The sequence below is a fragment of the Ictalurus furcatus genome, chromosome 17 (genome assembly GCF_023375685.1).
Source record: "Ictalurus furcatus strain D&B chromosome 17, Billie_1.0, whole genome shotgun sequence".
Taxonomy (NCBI): domain Eukaryota; kingdom Metazoa; phylum Chordata; class Actinopteri; order Siluriformes; family Ictaluridae; genus Ictalurus; species Ictalurus furcatus.
In genome coordinates, this window is record NC_071271.1 from 12,005,448 (window position 1) to 12,026,366 (window position 20,919).

General features: G+C 41.1%; 1 protein-coding gene across 1 annotated transcript; it reads right to left on the minus strand.

The window, feature by feature from the left end:
• Positions 1-1,328: 1,328 nt before the first annotated feature.
• On the minus strand, positions 1,329-19,901 carry mnta (MAX network transcriptional repressor a). The gene is made up of 6 exons (XM_053647517.1): positions 18,481-19,901; positions 14,600-15,095; positions 14,371-14,412; positions 14,036-14,147; positions 3,992-4,184; positions 1,329-3,857 (listed from the first exon to the last, which is right to left on the minus strand). Exons 1-6 carry the CDS (start codon positions 18,551-18,553, stop codon positions 3,145-3,147), a joined length of 1,629 nt encoding a protein of 542 aa, XP_053503492.1. The 5' UTR covers positions 18,554-19,901; the 3' UTR covers positions 1,329-3,144.
• Positions 19,902-20,919: the final 1,018 nt, after the last annotated feature.

The window sequence follows — 20,919 nt, forward strand, 5'->3', positions numbered from 1 at the left end:
ATATATAAATTACACACACATACATACAGTGTCCTCCACTAGTATTGGCACCCCTGGTAAATATGAGCATAGACGGCTGTGAAAAATTGTCTTTATTGTTTAACCTTTTGTTTAAAAAAAAAAATCACAAAAATACTCCTCTCATGGATGTCAAACAATTGCAAACAAAACACAGGTTTATAAAAAATATATATATTTCTTAAATATTGGTGTGCAACAATTATTGGCACCCTTTTAGTCAATACTTTGTGCTACCTCCCTTTGCCAAGATAACATCTGAGTTTTCTCCTATAATGCCTGATGAGGTTGGAGAATACATGGCAAGGGATCTGAGACCATTCCCCCATATAGAATCTCCCCAGATCCTTCAACTTTCAAGGTCCACACTGGTGGACTTTCCTCTTCAGTTCAAAATTCAAAAAGTTCTGTGAATAGCAGAAAATTGAAAAACACTGCATTTAAGATATTAACCCTTCAGAAGATGCAGAACACTCTGTCTGGTTTTCACTCACTCATGTGCTCATCTTCTTAGAGGACCATTGTTTCAGTTTTATGATGATTCAAAACACAAACAAACTGATTAATATACTGGAATTAATATAATGTAATATAAAGACAGGAGCAGCACAGTGTTGCTGTCTCAGAGTTCCACAGTTCCCGGTTCAATCCTGTGCGTGTTGAGTTTCCATGCATGTTGTTCCCACCTCCTGAAACAGTCACTGTATTTTTACTGGATTTTTAATAAAATCCAAACTGCCTCTAGGTGTTAATGCGTGTGCATGGCATCCAGCTATGAACTGCTTACCGAACAATGGATATATAATGACTTGTCTAATACACATTAAAGCAAGGACAAAATGACTCAAAGACCAGTGCAAATGTAACAAGATTTCATTTATTCAACATTTGTTCTACTTTTGCTCTTCCTCTTCATTTCGAACTTGAATATGAGGGACAATTAGTTCTGTGCAGCCCCAAATGTACAGGCTACACACACACACACACACACACACACACACACACACACCATAAACTTTCTCCATAGGGAAAAACACACTTTTTGTATATATAATATTAATGTGGACAGAGGTCAGAAAGGTTGCCCCATAGTATACAGTACTGTATATGGTCCCCTAAAACAGTTTTCCCCGACACATCATTCATGTACACACCAAATCAAACATGTTAAACCAGAAAATGTTTTAACTGGTGAACATGTGCAACATAGTCTGTGTAAACACAAACTTCAATCAGAATTCAGTAAAGATGAAGTTTAAACTCTCATTCATGAAGCATACAAATGAATGAAGGGACTCTGCTAGGTTAAGTGAGTACTTGGTAATATCGATATTGTAAACTTGGGCTGTTCTTTTGTGGGTCACATGAGCAATATCACAGTGTTTGAGGTTTGTGAGTCAAATCTCAGAGGACACCCAGGCTAGGTTGGACTTTCAGGTCTGTGGAGTATTCAGTGTGGTTCAGTAAGGACAAAAGCGTCTGGATTGACGTATTATAAATATCCACCACCTTTGAGTAGTTCAGTGATGGGGTTCTACACACCTGTCTTTCTGGATTTACACTCCTACAGGATCACCTTCTTGTTACAACCTGAAGTTTTCACAGAAGCTTTGGATGATGTATTGTATCTCTTCTTTGCATTTCCACCATGTACTATTAAAATCACAAACACACTATCAAACACATACAGTCAAATTAATCAGCATTAATCAGATGGAAGTTGACAAAGTAGAATATGCCATACACACCCACCACAAGCACACACACATACATACACACAACCTCCCTAGTAACAATGACTATGCACTCCTACCAAACATAAAGCTCACATTTATCAGCTACACCATGATGAAGGCATTGAATGTGTTCCATCTGAACGCAGAAAAAGTACATTCACAATAAAGTTCAGGATCTCATACTTAATTCTTTCACTATATTGTAACCCCTCCATGGCACAGTGATGGCTATAGACCTGTGACCTCATGTTGTGCTGGTTAGACTATAGGCACTCGAGCAGAATTGAAGTTCTGCAGCTAATGGCTGGTGTGTTAGCTGAGAGTGCAGTTACAGAGAGAGGACACCAGAGGACATCTGTGCAGCATTGAAGAGAACCACAGAGATATGGTTAAAGGCACAGGAGGAGATTTCACTTGAGTCCCTCAGTCCAAAACGCACGACATACAATTAAAAAAGCAATAATGTAACGCCCTGAATGCAAGATAGGAAAGACGCCAGAAAACATTCAAGAGAATTGCATGCTGAACTCCTGCAAAGATACTTTCTGATAAGGGTGGACTAAAAACTTTGAATACATGCCATATAAAAGGGCAGATAGAAAACTTATACAGCTCTAGAACTCAATTTTGAAACTCAAGTGATCACATTTCAAAACATTGACTGTGAGAACTGTGTTCTATTAGCTGATGAGACTGAGGTACATTAACGTTCTGCGCTACAACCACAGAGCGCAATCTATACTATCAGGCACAAGACATACAGTAGTACCCTGCCGAGATCGTCATGGTTACCACATGACTCCCAAATTTATGACAATTATTTTGTGACAATAACCAATTTTATTGTTACTACCCTTAAAATGTAACTGATTGTAAGTTACATTATATATTTGTACTAAATGGTTACTTCCCCAACCCCCCTTCTGTTCTGTGGTTATATACTTTAGGATCCAAATATAATCAGATCTTGTACAGTTTTTTAAAACTGTAGCACTGTTAATTTCCTGGCACTTTGTGAGAAATATAAATATGATAAAAATTATATTGTTAAAAATGTCGAGCTATTTTGATATATTTTTGCCATTTCATCCACCTTTCTGTTCACCATCTCTCTCACACACACACACACACACACACACACACATACATACATAGCAGCATGAAAGAGAACATCACAATCTAATTTTATCCACACAAAAAGGATACAAAATCTTTTTTTTCCTTTTACCATACAACATAACATAGATGTATATAAATTTAGATAGATTTATCTTAGACTCTTCATAGATTTGTTTATATTTGGAATGTACTGCTTTTGTCTGCTGTAATGCTGGATGTGACTAACAGGGGCTTGTGCCAGTAAGTTCAGAGTCCACATCAGCCTGTTCTCTCATGCCAGCTTCAGTGTGCTGACAGGGAAGGAGGGCATGGTCACCATGGTAACCGGGTTGAGGACAGTCTGGCCCACCAGCTGTGGGTGATGTGAGAGCACCTGATGCCCAACGGGCGTCTGTTTGGCCAACACTGTGGTGCCATTGGCCTGGGCGTGTGAGAGGGTGTGTGAGATGGTGACTGGTTGTGGGTACAGTGTGGGAAGGTGCGTCACCGGGTGCACCGTGATGTGCCCGATGGTTTGAGGTCCAGGTGCCAGCTGTATGGCGCTGGTGGAAGAGGACAGGGAAGAGGTGGAGGAGGGGGCGATGTGGGCTATGTGCTTGGTGCCCGTCTGGGTGACTTGATTGACAGCTTGGATGACAGAGGCATGTGAAGAAGCATGTGTGATTACTGTTGGCTGGATGCTGGGAGTGGCTACAATATGCCCATATGCCAGGCCCTGAGGGGCCACCATGGCCTGGGGCTGCTGGGTCACTGCTGCCTGTGCAGGGGGCAAGGAGAGTGAGGGTGAGGAAGGCTGGGCAGGGGCCAAGGCAGAGAACGCAGTAGCAGATGGTGGAGGTTGGAAGGGCTTGGAGGGGACAGAAAGAGTTTGGGGCAGAGATGGCGATAGCTTCCTGAGCTCTGGCTGAGGCACTCTGGGTAAGGAGCGAGGCGGGGTCAGCACACCCTCTTCCTCGATGTCCTCGTCCATGTTATCTTCACCTTCTGTGGGAAGCAAAAGAAAAACAAAGATAAGGACGCACTGAATTGCTCTGAAGTGTAGTTATAGCTGATTTGCTGATTCAATTCAATTTTCAAAGATTTTTTTAAAAATCACATGTGCAGGTGAGATAGCTTACCTGAGGCTGTGGACGTGGATGCTTGGTCATCTTCGGGCTGGACGGTCTGACGCAGAAGCCTCTCAACCTCCATCATGTCCATCCACTGGCTGAACTCGTTCTTCAGCTCAGCCAGCCTCTGTTGTGTGGAGATCTTCTCACGGGCCAGGCGCTCCATCTCATGCTCATACTCCTTCTCTTTCCTCTTCAAAGTCTGTGGGCAGAACAAAAAGAGTGAATACTTTCTCTTTCTCTCACAGACACAATTGTACAAGTGTGATGTGCATGCAGGGATGGGCAACTACATTACCGAGGTTTACTTTCTTTTATAAAAATCTGGGGCATCCTAAACACAAAGCCCCTTGTTGCTATGTGATTTGCACCATGCATGGGGACCAGGCTATGAGGCTTTGACTCAACCAGCATTTAGCAACTGGCTGTAAATATACTGGAAACCAAAATAAGTGAGACTAGAAAACAAAAATCTGAGGCAAGGAATTATTGACTAAAATGGTGATTCAAACAAAGTGGAATAAAGGAAACAACAGTTCTGTGATTAATAAAGCTGCATCACTTGTACAAAAACAACACAGTTTACTGCTATACTTAAGAATATACTAAAATAAACTGGTAAAACCATGATGTGTTATGGTTAAAGACTTCAATGCCATGGATCACCACAACACCCACAGAAAAAGTATCTGGAAACTCAGAGCTCAGAATGCTCACAGAATATACTTCAAGAGCTCATTTGGCTAAAGCAGGTGTTAAACGCCCAACACTGCAGTAAGAATTAACAAATATTTTTGTCCAGCCTTCTATATCAAACAGTAAAAAGTAAAACAATCCAAGCTGAAGAATCCTGCCAATTAGATATGCAAACTAAATGGTACATTCAAAACCTTGGCCTACACTAAAATGGAGAATCCTCACCAGACGAGTACATTTTCTTTAGTCATAGATTTAATCCAATTAATTTAATAATTAGATTTAATCAGCTCTATTTAATAGTGTATTAAGAGTGTTCTAGAAATTAGATAATCACAAGCCTATTCATGTTCTCTGAAATGGAGATAAGGCACAGTGCTAATGTCATGGCTGATGGAAGGAAAGTTCTCTCCGTTCTTCAGTAGGAAACAGGTCATTGGGGTCCAAGGTCAGTGTTCAGTGTGTGCACTTTTCCTGACCTCAGTTTCTTTACACAACAACATCTCAGAGCCATAGCGTCTCATCAGCATTAGGGCCAACCGAGTACAACCAATCCTGCTCTAATCAAAAACACTATTCGGCTGCTTACCAGATAATTCCTTCTTGGAATTGCACAGACTGTTGGATTCATGACAAGAACAAGAGCAAGCCTGTGTACGAGTAATCAGTCACGCTTCCTCATAAAGGCCACTGTTTATGCTATCTCAAAGTCCTCCCATCCCTGATTCCCAGTCCATACTCGTGCAGCACTCTAAAGCCCTGCCCACTTCTGGGAAGGAGGCAGTTGCACCAACTCTGCACAAGTAAACAGGTTCAGTCAGTGCAGCAGTGTGGTGGGTGGAGCTTGAGGGATGTGAGCTGAACCAATCGGAGGTGGACATCTGGGCAGAGAGCACTGAGTCATGCATACTAGCGCAGAAGGAAGATCACAGCTCCACCCCCCCTGAACACCACACGGTAGAATACATCATTCCTGATTTCATCCACAATAGTAGTAGTCACAGAGAGAGGGGAGGTGGGGCGGGGTTTATGTTAAACACTGGGCTGTGCCTTAGTGACCCACTTTCGAGGCTTAGTCAGCTGATGCAGGATCCCCGTGCTGGCAATAAGCATGCACGACCAAGTTCTTTTAAAGAGTGTTAAGGAGGATGGATAAAGATTAAAACGTCTGTACAAAATACCCTGGTTCTGAAATAATTGTGATTCCATTACTGATCACAATGAATATAATTTGGGACAAAAGAACAGTGTTGTATAATTTTGTTTCGCATTGTATAGGCCTATATTCAGTCAGATGTATAAACCTGCGAGTAAAATGTGTCACATTGAGCAAATCTGGAAAATATAAATACAATTAGATACAAAGAAAGAAATAAGAAAATATGCCATATCCATTTACAACCAATTAGACACGTCAGTGGGGGAATGATAATGCAAAACGTTCATTAAAAACCACAGTAAACTACTATCAGCGGAACGTGTTTAATTACATCAGAATACAATTAATGTAGCATGATTTCGAACCATGTACTGATAATGAAATGACTTAACAGTTCGGCTTTAAGTGGTGTCTGTAGTGTAATGAGGCTCTCGTCTGCAGGGCTATAAACAGAGTTTGGTTCCATAAGCTCCATCTACGGCTGCACCTGTCTGAAACTTTTATCCTGGATTAGAAACCCAGTCTGTGATCTTTCATGTCCATATATAACACATTAAAAACAGAGATGGACTCACTCTCAGAACCTGTTTTTAATAGACAGATTTTTTTTTTGCTTTTGTGTTTTTGTTACTTTTTTAAATTACTTTTCATAACTTATGATTTAAAATAAATAACCATGACTTTTATTAAACTATATAACGGACAGGTATGGAACATGAATGATCAAAAATGTTTCTGAACACTATAACTACTTTGAACAAGAGAACTAGGCTGTAATAACGTGTATTATTTTACATGTAAAACATGTTGCATTACATTCGTCTTGCGCTTTAAAAACATTCGCATAAGAATGATGTAAATTGGGACGAAGGACGCGTCTTGTTATCCACGTCATTGTTAAATCTCCGGCTCTCAGCCGCTCACTGAACAGAGTAGACACAGAGAGAGGTGCGAGTGCAGCGGGAAAGCAAGACCTCGCGCTTGCAGGACAATACTGCCGACATTTGGAAAGTCACTAAGGTTTGTCGCTAGACGCCCCCTTTTTTCTTCTTCACAAAAATAAAAAAATTAAAAAATAATAGCAGCTAAAGGGGGCTGAAAAGTCGCTAAGTTGGCAACTCTGGCCTGCACTGACCACTAGATAAAAAGCAGGCTAAGCTCCGCCTCTCCCCAGCAAAAAAAGAAAATACAGCGGGAGAGGGAACGCAGAGTTTTTCAATTTATGCACATTGTATTTGAAAAGCAATAAAATATACCGAGTCCCCAAATGATGCCCTGTCTGTGAGTTCTAAAAAATTTGCGCCCCCCTTCCGATCTCTCCACGCCCCCCTGGTTGAGAACCACTGAGCTAAAAGAACTGAATTTATGATGAAGAAAGAATATGCATAATTTATCTGCTTGACGCACTTGTCTAGTAAGGAGAAAATTATTCAAAATATTTGCATCGTACTTCGCAACAAGACCAAAGTTTCACCAGCACGTCAGCCTGCCTAAAAATTTTTTTTACAACACCTAGTACATTAAGGTACTGTCTCCAAATATGGTTGGGGCATTAACCACGACAATACATGCTTACCTGGTAGACAGTTGTGCCCAAAAGTTTACATACCCCTCACAGAATCTGCTAAATCTTAATATCGTTAACAAAATAAGAGGGATCATAAAAACCCATGTTGTGTTTTATTTTATACTGTCCTGAATAAACTATTTCACATCTTTACATATAGTCCACAAGACAAGATGATAGCTGAATTTCTAAAAATTATAAATTCAAAAGTTTATATTCGCTTGATTCTTAATACCGTGTGTCATTACCTGGATGATCCACGACTGTGTTTATGTTTTGTGATAGTTGTTCATGAGTCCCTTGTTTGTCCTGAGCAGTTAAACTGCCCACTGTTCTTCAGAAAAAACCTCCAGGTCCTGCACATTCCAACAGCGGCTATATGATGTTGAGATCCATCTTTTCATTCTGAGGACAACTGAGGGACTTGTACACAACTATTACATAAGGTGCAAATATTCACTGATGCTCAAGAAGGAAACACGATATATTAAGAGCCAGGGGGATGTAAACTTTTGACCATGATGAGCTGAGTATAATGTTAGTACTTTGTCTTTTGGGAGACTGTTCAAAAGTTTACACCCCCCGATTAACAAGACGCATTCCTGTAAAGAAACCTGAGCTGTATGAGGAGACTGGACATGACCATTTATCGCCATATGCAGGGTTTTCACTTTGTGTCAGGGAAAGAATTTAATATGACTTGTTGCTTTCCCAGAAACATCTGGGAGAAATATCAGAATTGGCAGTCAAACAGCATGTGTTAAATAATAACAATATCTATAATATTAGGAACTATGCCATCAGTTTTCACTGGACAGTGATGATACACTATTTCATAGAGATGAACCTCTACCAAATATACTATATTCATACATCTAAATGCAGTTTCAGGTTCAGGTGAATATGACCTCTGTACATAGTAAAAATGGCTAATAGAGGCTGGGACATACAAAGCATCACACTCCAGCTGATTACAACACTCATCCGCTCCTTCTCCATGTGCACCAGGAGAGCATGATCACAGAAAAACACCAAGACAGTCCGGGCTTTCACTTGACAGGCAACAAAGCCGTTAAAGGACATTCAAAAAAAAAAAAAAGAGAACAGACAGACAGAACCATGCACCAGTCAATATACAGCATTTACCCCAAGGGTCCCGCCCCATTCTGGTTTAACCAATAAGATGCTGGGATTCCCTGCCGTTGTCAAGACAACAGACAAAAAATTTTTTTTACACCTCCTTGGTAACCGGATCCCTGATCACACAGCGAGGTTGAGAGCAGAGTTCAGCCGCAGAGTGAAGGCCTGTCTGGCTGTACTAATCACAGGTTTTTCCACACACTGAAATGCATACAGCACCACTAACCACAAATTACTGAACTCTTATAGCACTCCACATTTTACTCAGCATCTGTGGTCAAAGCTGTACACAACAGTGAAAACAGGAACATGCTCATAAATGCTTGTAAAGCAACAATAATAGCAGTGTGGGCCTCAAAAATGCAATGAACTTGGTTAACAAAAAAAAGAAAGAAAGAAAGAAAAAAAAATTAGGGAACTTCTTGTTACATTTTCTAGTAGGTGTGAAAATAAAAATGTGGGTCATGTCATAAGGACTGTGGAATGAACAGAGTGCATTTCAAGCTCAGGGGAATAAATTTATACCACTAATGGCACAAGAGCTTTTTTGTGACATGAAAACAAGGTTCCTGTGTTTCCTGAAAACATTTCACAACCCAGTAAACCTGACAAAAGACAAACAACACTTTCTACTATGCTAACTAAACCATGCGGTAGCCTCTTCTCTGAATTTGTGCAGGGCTTAAAATCATAACATTGACCAAATGTAACACTGATTATTAGCAAAAGAAAAGTGCATTATTTACCTTTGAGAAGGCATTCCCCTGCCAGCAAACTATTAGTTACAACCCTTATCTTGCTAGTTACTAAGCTAAATTTCAAGCTAACTCATAGATCACTTGTACTGTAAGCTGCTAGTTTCAGCTGTGCTAATATCAACACTAAAAAAACAAAACAAAACAGTGCTCGATAAATAGCACATTTTGTCTACTTCAGCTGACAATCAAGCCACAAATGTCAGTTCATTTAAATTAGATGTGTATTTTAGTTTACTCCATGCTATGCTAGTTTGTAGCAGTCTGTTAGTAGCAAACAGACCCTGTTTCAATTTTAAGTTGCCTTCCTATACACGAGCTTTATCAGTTAAATTAAAATGTCAGTTTTATTTTTTTAATTTTTCAGTTTACTTCCTGTGGTGCTAGTTTGTAGTAGCATGTTTACTAGCAAACTAAATAACTAAATGAGTTCTGCACAGATTCTGTTGCTTTCTTAGAGAAGAATATTTTCTTTCTTGTGCTACCTTCACTGAATTGTCAGTTAGAACATATCAGAGTTCAAAAGCTGAAGTGGCATCTAACATGGAGTGAGTTTTAGCACAATAATTGCAAATATATTGCTGGATTGAAGCTCACAACTGCTTTTGAGGGGGAAAAACATGGGTGATACTGAAGGTTTCTTATTATAGTTTAAGGCAGGAGAGGGAGAGCAAGAAGCACAAACTCCACCTCCTCTTTCCCGTTCTCCCGTCTAGACTCAAAACCTCTAGCCCCACCTGTGTGCATGTAAGTGGAGCAGGTCATACTGTGTGGCGAAGGTTGACACGTCTTGGGCATAGTCACATGCAATGCGAATGAGAAGCACATGGTCAGAGCCAGGAGGGGGGACAACCTCCACTGACTTGACTCTGTGGGGTGCTTACTGACTAATTTCTGCAGCACAGAGAATGCAAAAAAGAGGAAAGGGTGTGCAAAAGAAATGGGTTGAGAACAGCAAGAAGAGCGGCTGCACGCAGAGCCACGTTGCAGACATGCTGCATAAACAACTGTTCAGAGAGGACTGTCTTGTGACTCTTATTGCCTGCAGCTGAGACAAAAATACATCCTCACTTGCCACTTCATTACACAAGGAGAAAAATATCTTGGGTAGAGGAAGTAAAATATGTCTGTAAATGTCTAGAGGAGTACTAGTTATCAGTCTGAGGAGAAAAAGGCAACGTCTAGCACATCGTTTTGTGCATTATTATTATTATTATTATTTTTATAGGTCAGTCAGACTGTCACACTGTCATCATGCCCAGTAAGAACATAAGCTGGGGCAGCAATTACTGTCAGGAATGAAGTGAAAATGACAGTTGAGGGAGCTGAAAAAGAGGCTACCTGTTTTTTTTTACCTCTAGTCCTTTGAATGCACAAGGCTGAGACACGATTGAGCTGCAGGGCCTTTGTTGCAGATGCAGACCCCTTGAAAAGCATACTGACAGGATAAAACTGTCAAGCTACCAGGACACACTAATTTATACAGCCAATTTGCAAAGATGCAATTTAGATAGAACGTCCTCTTTTGAGAAGAGTGACACAGTATTATGTCCACGAGACAACTGACTGCTTTATTCACTACTATGTATTCTTAGAGGTTTTAATAGTGTTGCTGTCCTGAGTATTATCACAAAGCCCAACTAGTTAGAGACTACATGTTTTGTTTTTTTAAAAAAAAAGCAGCTGTACAGTTAGGACTGGAAAAATGGCAATATTTGGCAGTCTGCAGGAATGTAAGCTGTAAATGCTGACAGAATACTTGGCATCTGATTGGCTACCATCCACGAGTGGTCAGCACAACACTGAATCTCATTTATTGGCATAGTATTAATAAAATTACAGTGCATATGGCTTTTATTTGATTAAAACTGAAATCAGACAGGGCTTTAAAAAGCAGCAGGAACTTTCCAAGAGAGCAGTCTCTCAGCCTCAGAGCAAAAATCACACGATAAAACATTGTAGATTGCAAGCTGTAATCACATGGCATAAGTCATTTTAGAAGCAAGAAGTAAAAACCCCAGAAAAGTTTTAGTGAGCTTTACGTGGTTGTAAACATGCTCCGAGGCTTTGCAGATGCTGCCAGTCTAAGCTGTAGCTAATGCACAAGCTGCAACTGAAGTTGCATGGCTGAGCACTGGATCAGAGGGGTGGGGGTGGAGGAGGGCTGACGTCACACGTCTTAGGCTAGCCATGTGCTCAGCGCTCATGTGGCCGGGACTAGAAGCAGGATGAGTGAGGCGAAGAGAGAAAAAGGGAGGAAGGGAGAGAGAAGGGAGGAGGGGCTAGAGCGCTTGACAGGAAGTCATAAGGTTTCACAGCAACACTTAGGAATGTCACGACATACGCATTTATAAATGCAGAAAAAAGGATCACCTGCAGTATAAACATAAGCGTGAAGGAGAACAAAAATCTGTACAGGATCATTAAATAATTTTTTTTTTATACAAATCAGTGGTTAAATCAAATGAAGGAAAACCCACAAGATGTTTATTTGCCTTCTTCGGATACGTTCACAAAGAAGTGAAACAAGGAAGTGTGAACTTCCTATAAGTTTTAGTCCCAGGTCACATGGTGCCAAGAGGAATACTGCAGGAGTGCATACAGATCAGGGAAAGACATGAAGATGAAACAAAATGAAAAGTAATCCAAAGCCACTAATCCTTAATAACAGCTTCAGTCCTCTGAAGAGAGTGTGCAGAGGCCTCGATGCCTGAACCGCCTTGGCTCAGTCGCACACAGCACGTGCAGCACAAACACTACCACACACACCAACATACAGGGCAGTACCTATTAACAGCACACCTTTGTGACACACACACGCATTAATCTGCTTGGAGAGACAGAGAGAGATTCTGTACTCACTCAAATGTCAGTTTATCACATTAACCAGGTGTTCACCTCTAAAGAGGAGTAAACACTACAGCAGGTGCAGTCTACCAAAGTAGTAGTCACAGTAGTCACTAAGCAGCCAGGAAAACACCAAGTGAACATATTTAAATTGCAACAGGAACAGGCTGTCGAGTCAATAATTTGATATCGGCAATAAACCACATGGATGAGAGACTGCTGCTGATATTCATTTATTTTTTAATCATATTTTAATACATTCAAATATGCCAGCCAAAGTGCCACCTAAATATCCATCCATCCATCCATCCATCCATTTTCCATAGCCCTGATCCTACACAGGGTCGCAGGGGAACCTGGTGCCTACCCCGGGGAACTTGGGGCACCCTGGACAGGGGACCAACCCATCGCACACACATTCACATACCTAGGACAATTTGGAAATGCCAATCAGCCTACAACACGTGTCTTTGGTCTGGAGGAGGAAGCTGGAGTACAGGATTTAATCATAATGATTTGTACCATGATTATTATCTGTGATGCAATTATATCATTCACGTTACAAACCTATAAGACAATGAGAAAACACGATAATAGCAAAGTCACTCCTTTCAATGAGATATTAGAATAACACTTAGGCCCTTTTCTTTTTTAATAGTACGTGACCATTTACTACATTATTGCCATTTATTACATTATTTACGCAAAAAGATTTTTGGTGACCAAAATGGTGGTGTATTCCTAATTTGAACCATAAGCAAGTGAAATGTGTTACAGAAACCATCCGTGCTCTCAGAAAAGGTACTGATACTGTATTGTCATGTCACCCTAATACTTTGGACCGGGAAGCTTGCTATCTGCAGCGGACACATGTATTTGACAGCCTGGATGCTTCAAATACTACCTCATACGATAGAGAGAGAAAAAGAAAAAAGGGGGAGGAAAAAAACCCTCAGTTCACACTTCCCTACTTTAACTTTCAATTCCATGGCTTATACACGTTTTTCCCTGTACCCCTATGTGTCCAGTAACTGACAAGGACTCAAAAATGATTAACTTTCCACCACAAGCACAGAGACACTGCAGGTGGGCACGTTTTGTACATTTTACTTCTGAACTGTTCTTTTGTTTCTCTTTCCCCTCCTTTGTCCAACCACAGGCTGCTCAGCGCACCGAAGCGGCCCAAAAGATTTCCCATATCTGCGTGTCGTCTCAGGTCATCATTAAATCACTATGCACAGGAAGCACGCAGGCTGAAGAACCACACATGCTACTGTGCCGTCATCCTCCATTCCAGCTTGTTGTTACCCACTGCCATCATCTCCAACACATTAAGATCAGGTCTCACATCCACACATCACCATATGCTATGATCATAGCACTATTTAAAATGTTAGGCAGATTATGTTTCATATATTTATTGGAGCCATAAAAGCTGTTTATTCCATAACTTCCGAGGCACAGAAGCCAACCCAGTTACTCTGTGCTAAAGCTTTGAAACATTTTGGTTTTTATTCAAACTGAATTCCGACTCAAATTGACATTATGTATACTTGCTTTTGGATTCAGATTCAAAAATATACTTCTAATAAATATTACTGTGATGCAGAATTTGAAATTCCAATTAACATTCAATTAGGCTTAACTGTAATAACTAAGCAATAACTATAACAATACTATTTGATTATAATCCAGACCACCATTTAAAAAAAAAAAAAAAAAAAAGGAAATGAATCATCTCACTGGCTAATCATCACGGGGGTTCCCAGGACCCAACTCTGAGAAACGTGGATTTAGAATCATATAAGTGTTAAGCCACCACAACACATACTGTATATGCTATGACCTACCAAAAACCAGCAGACATGAGATAGAGAAGCTAACTCTACCTGAATGTATCTTAGCGCACTTCTCAGCACACTCAGATTGGAGGTTTTTTTCTCATCAACATTAGGGATGTTCTTCTTGAGGGTTTCAAAGCATTCCTTCAAGTGTGCACGTCTGTTTAGAAGAAAAAAAAACCCCAACACTACTCAATTCAGTTCAAACTGGCCTTAAAGTGTAACATTTTCTCACAGTGTGCATGAGTTTAACATAATAAAAAGTGTAATCTATTGTAAACCCTTTAAGCTTGTGTAATGTTAGTTTCCTGCAGACAAAAGATTAAGCAACAAATCTCCAGAACGTTATGCAAACAGAATCCAGAGACTACACATTAACTCACCTGTTTTTTTCAAGCTTGTTATGTACTTCCCTTGTTCCTGCCCTGAAAACACACAAATGTTATTCCCCAGGTGAGGGAAAAAAAAAAGAAAACGGAAGAAAGAAAAAAAAAACCCCAACAGCACTTTCGAAACTTTCATGCAACTAAAGGCTTCTTTAACACGATTACAATCATACACAAGTTTGCACATGTTTACATTACTGAAGGAGCACTTGAATCCCTGACTCACCCTCCGGGTCTTTTCTTGCCATCCAGGCCATGGTGATCATCAGGAGGGCTGGTTTTGGCCATGAGGCTTGGCTGTGCTGGGGTGTTTGTTGGATGGGGGAGCAGAGTATGCTGGGAAGCTCTAATGATGGACCCAGGGTATGGCTGGGCAAGTTTTGGGCCATTAGTTTGAGGGGGTAGGACTGCACGTTGGGGAAGTAGATGCTGAGATTGGAGTGAGTGGGTGTCTTTTTGGGGCACACTGAGGTGGGGGGATGCAGGTGATATGGTCGGGTTTGACGACACCACAGGAATGGGAATGACTGTGATTGGAATGGAGGGGGCAGGAGGGGGAGGAGAGGACAGGGCTGACGGAGGGGCGTGGTTATGCTCTGGACTCAACTCCTCCCTCGAGGTCAGGTGATTAGCATGTGTGGCTTGAATGCAGTGGGGTGCTTCCGCTCTTCGCTTCCCTGCTTCCTGTTCGAGGCGCAGTCTCTCCCGAAGCTCGTTCTCTTCTACAGGAAAGAGTTAAAGAGGATCGTTTAATCAATGAACCATATCAGTGAAGACAGATTATTTGAATCTGATCTGCTGATAGATTTACATTTCTAAAGGCAGCTTATGCTGCACACGTAAAGACTGGCGTGTTTTTGAACAAGAGATTATGTGCAAACTTAAAATTATAACCACTAAAAAAAAGAAGGACAAAAATAATCATGATCCAGAATGAACTCAGCTTTATCATGTTCAGGCTGTAAGGTAAGGTTACTCCTCCTGCCTCTGAAGGACTACTCCAACATCAACTTTCAATACACACACACACACGCCTAGATGCTGGAAATTTAGCAACATGGATTTAAAAACACAACATTCAGTTCATTCCTGTGGTGTCGTCCAACCCGACCACTTCACCTGCACCCCCCCCCCCCAAGTGTGCCCCAAAAATACACCCGTTCACCCCCATCTCAGCATGTACTGCATATACCCAACATGCAGTCCTACCCCCTCAGACTAATGGCCCAAAACCTGCCCAGCCCCTCCATCATTAGAGCTTTCCATCATGTTCTCCTCCCCCAGCCAGCAAACACCCCAGCACAGCCAAGCCTAGTGGCCAAAACCAGCCCCCCTGATGATCACCACAACCTGGAAGGCAAGAAAAGACCCGGAGGGTGAGCCAGGGATTCATTAAATGAACCTTAATGTCATTCCACACAATTTGAGAACAGTTCGAAAACTGGCCACTATAGGGAGGTGCTCCATATACCAAGCTCTAAAGCATGATTTCCAAACACAGCTCCATTTTAAAAGCCAGTCAAGTAAAGAAAGGGATGTGCATCTAAAATTACTTCCCTCGTGTTGTTAACAGAAACATAAAAACAGATTGCTGTTTATTCCATAGTCTAAGAAGAGTACCACGTAGTGGTGTGTATTGTGACTGAGGTCCTGAAAGACCCAACAAAAAAGTTGGAACCGTTTTTACTCTCAGGTGGGTAGTCAGGTAGGAAGACTGTGATACAAGGAGAACAAAGTTCAGCAAAACTCCTTTAAAAGCCTTAATTTAAATGAACAGAATACTTAGCTGTAAATGGTGTATTGCTTTAGTAGGCATTTTAAAAAGCCAGTTGTAATTGTGTTGTTATGATGCCTTTTCCTTGGATGGGAACACACCGTGGTAAAATAGCTCAGTGGTAGTTCAATGTAGTTGAGATGCGAATTCTGACCAGTAAGTTGTGAGTTTGAATCCCAGCACTGCCAAGCTGCCCCAGAGGAAGGCCCTTAAGCCTCAACTGCTCAAATGTATACATGAGATGAATGTAAGTCGCTCTGGATAAGGATGTCTGCCAAATGTCATAAATGTAAATGAAAGTAAGACTTTAAGACGTTCAGCTGGTGATGATTCAGATGGCCAGGTGCTATAACAAGCATGGTAAAGTTTAAATCTACAAATCAGGTAACTAATCACATCCTAAAGTGTTTGATCAAGTCATAGCCTGGGCTGAACTCAAGTGCATTCAAGTATTAGCACACAGTTACAGGTGTGGAACGGAAAATTTCTCAGGAAAACCTGGGCACGTCCTTGCTACGTCGAGTACTGAAATTTCACTGGTAAGCTTCATACTTAACCACTTACACAGACAAGTTCTACATTCAGAGTATAGTACAGCTAAAAGTCTGAGCATTTTCAACTACTGATCACAAAAGGAAAACAAGTTAATGAGAGAAGATTATTCGAGCAGAAAATTCATCCTCACAATGACAAGATCAACAGAACAGGCCAGTCACATTCAGTGTAAGATATGTGTGTGTGGTAATGCAATCTGAGAATCAAAGTACTACAGACTAAAACCATCCATTCTACTAGTGCAATAATAAAGTGGTTCTGTAAAGCATTATGTCATCTGATGCTGCTGCCTCCCCACAGTCTGATTCAAATCAGCATCATCTCCCCGGTCAGGAATGTTCAATGCTCTTCATATTCAAATTTGCCAGTATGAAAGTGTCTACTGAGCCCTACAAGACACTTGTGATGCTACACCAGTGGCCTACAAGTCACAGCAGCTGACCACGATCCACCCGCCCCCAACCATGCAGTGTGATGCTCCTCGAACAAGCAGGCGTATACCAAGTGTGTGGGGGAAGGCTGTCCAGTTACCATAGCAACACAGATATAAGCAACACAGGACACAAGACATTTTCTGCATCAACATGACCATTCTACTAGTCTCCACCTTCTTCCTGCACACCTAAACTGGGTCAGACCCTCAGCCCACTTGACAAAGTTAACAAAAAATTAAATAAAACCACAAAAGCAATAATGTTCATGACAGAAGTTATTTAAGGTGTACCTACAACCAAAATCCCTAGTAATAGATATTGTCGCATGTGGTCACAAACTGGTGCAACTGGTGTGTTCTGCCTCCCCACCTTTTTTTACACAACACTATTTCTACTGTCTTTTGCTTTGTACGGGTAAAAAATATCACTTTGCCAAATATAAATATAGTTTTCTTTACAATTTAAACATTTGTGCAACACTGCATGGCCTACTTTCCCCACCAGTCTGTACAGAGTGCGCGCTCGCCTGGCGCGCACATGGCTGCGGGGGCGGAGTTTGTCCACGCGGATTCTACTACGGGGGCGTGGCCACACTGCACACGTCACCACAAGGAACGCGCTGTTCCGTGCTAGACAGAGCCGTAGAAAAACACGCGACAAAACAAGGAGTATAGATATATCTGAACCCGAGTTTAATACACTGCCTAAACTCACAATGCACTAGAGTGCGCCACGAGGTACAAAATATTTCTGTACAAGCGTTGTGTCTAAAATCACGAGCCGCTGTAAGACGCGTAATACGACACCGCGGCAATGTCAAGTCATTATGTTAAAAAAAAAAAAGCAACTGGCGCTCACACACGTAGCTCCTAGAACCGCCACCGCCCTTAGCAGCAATGCAGATGTGTTTAAATTGAAACCATCTAATGAAACTTTTGAAAACATTCATTTCTATTACATTCAATGTCACATGCATTTGACAAGCTTGCAACAAGAGTAAAACACTCCGTTACATAAGGGGCAAAGAGTCTTAATTACTATACTACACGCTTTAAATCCACGGTACATTTCAAGCATTTGTGTAGTACTTGTGTCGTGATTTGCACTTTTTTTCTTACAAAACATTTTATATAGGTAAAAATGATCTATTCTGCTACATCAGTGTTACCCTTTATCATTTTCACAATTGTTAAAATCCTACCAGGACCAATCAGTAAACAATGTGAGAGGTTAAAGCGGCAGTACGTGCAGCAAGTAAGGTTCCCTTTGCGCCAGTACTTCTGCGCGCGCGCGCGCACACACGCACGCACGCACACACAGTCCCAGAACTACACTCTTACTTACCACGTGTTTTCTGTTGTTGCTGGGCTTGCAATTCTAAAAACTTGGCTGCCTCCAAAAGCGTCTCGATACTCATCTCTGTTTTATTATTTTAGTTCCGCAAAATAAAACAGTTAAGCAGTTCCTGCTTTGGAGCAAAAAAAAAAAAAGAAAAAGCTGTCGTTCGGCACCCTGGATCTCAACTTAAAAGGAAGGGGGGAAAAAAGAAAATGCAACTTGACCCCCCCTCCTCTTGTAGGAACTCTTCCACACACGTAGTAGAGCCGCAACAAGATGGCGGGCTGTGAGCGCCTGAGCAGTAACCACATCAGACCCACAGCACAGCCCTGTAGTAGATAACACCGCCCCTGACACCGCCCATAACCGGTGTAACTCCGCCCAGGACGGATACAGGCAAAACGCGGAGCAAAATCCAAACGATCGTTAGTCCACAATCAAAATAGAGTCAAGATTTTTATTTGTCACATACACAGATATGTACAACTTGCAGTGAAATAAAAATCTGTCGTACTTCTCATTAGACTGTGCATTTAAATAACAAAATTATACATCAGAAGTGAATAAGAAATATTTGTACAGGAATGTGCAAAAAAGACAAAAAACCATGTACAAAGTATGCAAGTATGTTACGTGTAGTAACAACACAAAGTGCAGTGCAGAGTGACAGAGAGGCTTTATGGAGTCCAGAGGGATCTGTATGGTGGACAAATATCTTTTATTCTGCTGTAAAAATAAATAAAATAAAAATAAAATACGAGCTACATCCAGAACAGAATACCTAGATATAATACTAAATAAAGAAAATTACAAACCGTAGCCGAATGACACTTGAATGAACTATAACTGCTGCTATAGTCCCTAAAACTCTCACAAATAACACTGCAATACCACCAGGTATTTATACACCTCTATTTTCTCTTATTACCTCTCCGGGTTTTAGCCAAGATAAATGCGCAGTCGCGCGTGTCCGTAATAAATAAAACGCCAGGCTCGAGCAGCCAATAGGAGGAGAGAACAGGGCGGCATGGTAACGGACCACGTGGGCGACATTCAGCGGGTTGACGTCTATACGCGTAAAGGCTGAAGTGAGAGATTATCATTTTGAGTTTGTTTGTTGTTATAAAACGTGACTTATAGACTAGCAAATAGCAGCTGTCTTGAGTCGAAACAATGCCCATATGAGGTCATGTTTAATTTCATATGAACACATTCAAAAACATAGTCATTCAAATGTGTAAATGATCCGTCTTCTATACCGCTTATCCTTCAGGGTCAGGGGGAACTTGGAGCCTATCCCAGGGAGCATGGGGCAGGGTACACCCTGGACAGGGTGCGAATCCATCGCAGGGCACAATCACATACACATTCATACACGGCAGCGACAGGAATCGAACCCCCAACCCTAGCGGTGTGAGGCGGACATGCTAACCACTAAACCACCGCACGCCCCGTGGCATCTAATATTTTATCTTATTCCATAGACATTCAAAAGAATGTAAAACGTGGGCAGAGTGAAGCCAATTTTATTTATAGACATGTATATGATGGTAATAGTGTCACATTTTCAGTGTATTAAAGTCTGCATTGATAGCAAGGGCGTAGATTTGCATATGGACGGTAGGGACATGTCCCTACCAGTATTTTGAGAGGGCAGAATTTTAGAATTTATAATGTTTTAGTCTTTGATCAGTTGCTTTGTATAATTTGTATTTAAATGTAAATACAGATCTTAATGTATATATAGATGTTATATTTTAATAAACAGTCCTTTTTTCCGGGGTGGGTGGGTGTCCCTACCAATATTGAGACCAAACCTACCCCCTTGATTGATAGTAACACTATAGTAAAGCTATTCCCCCCTCAGAAAACCAGAATATGAAAACCAGAGTTGTGTCAATGAACATTGTACATGAATGTGTGTAGAGTTCGTTGTTACAATAATAATAATAAAAAAATCATGATTACTGAATCAGAAGAGGAAGATTATGAAACAAGTTTTCCCAGCTCAGATATGTCAATCATCATCATCACACATCATACCAGCTAAAAGAAGTCCTTCTACACTGTGACTGGCAGGAGCCACAGCCACTCAGGAGAAAGAGCAAGTAAATAAAGAAAACAAATACCACAGATTAGATAATGAAATATTTGAAGAGACAGATGAGAAAATCAAGTAAATCATTGGAAATGATCAGGTTTGGTGCACTACACTATATTTTAGGTAGATAGTTAGAGTTAGCCAGCTATCTGTGTCCAACAAACCCAGAGATGTGCAGAGCCTCAGAAAAAGTCACTACATGCAACCTGTGGTCTGGTGCACAGAGCGTGAGATAAATGCACACAGTGGAGAACAGTGCAGTACAACCCACATTACCAAATGTTTTTCTGCAGATAGCTTGCAAAGCATTTTTCTACCAAAAAGGACAAAATTCAAAAATCGTA

What these genes read in the sequence shown, in the direction of transcription:
- mnta (XM_053647517.1), bottom strand. Translation starts at nt 18,553, where the DNA reads ATGAGTATCGAGACGCTTTTGGAGGCAGCCAAGTTTTTAGAATTGCAA. An exon ending in GGCAAGAAAAGACCCGGAGG is followed by an intron (nt 14,413 to 14,599) that starts GTGAGTCAGGGA and finishes GTGTGTTTTCAG; the next exon opens with GGCAGGAACAAGGGAAGTAC. An exon ending in AACAAGCTTGAAAAAAACAG is followed by an intron (nt 14,148 to 14,370) that starts GTGAGTTAATGT and finishes TCTTCTAAACAG; the next exon opens with ACGTGCACACTTGAAGGAAT.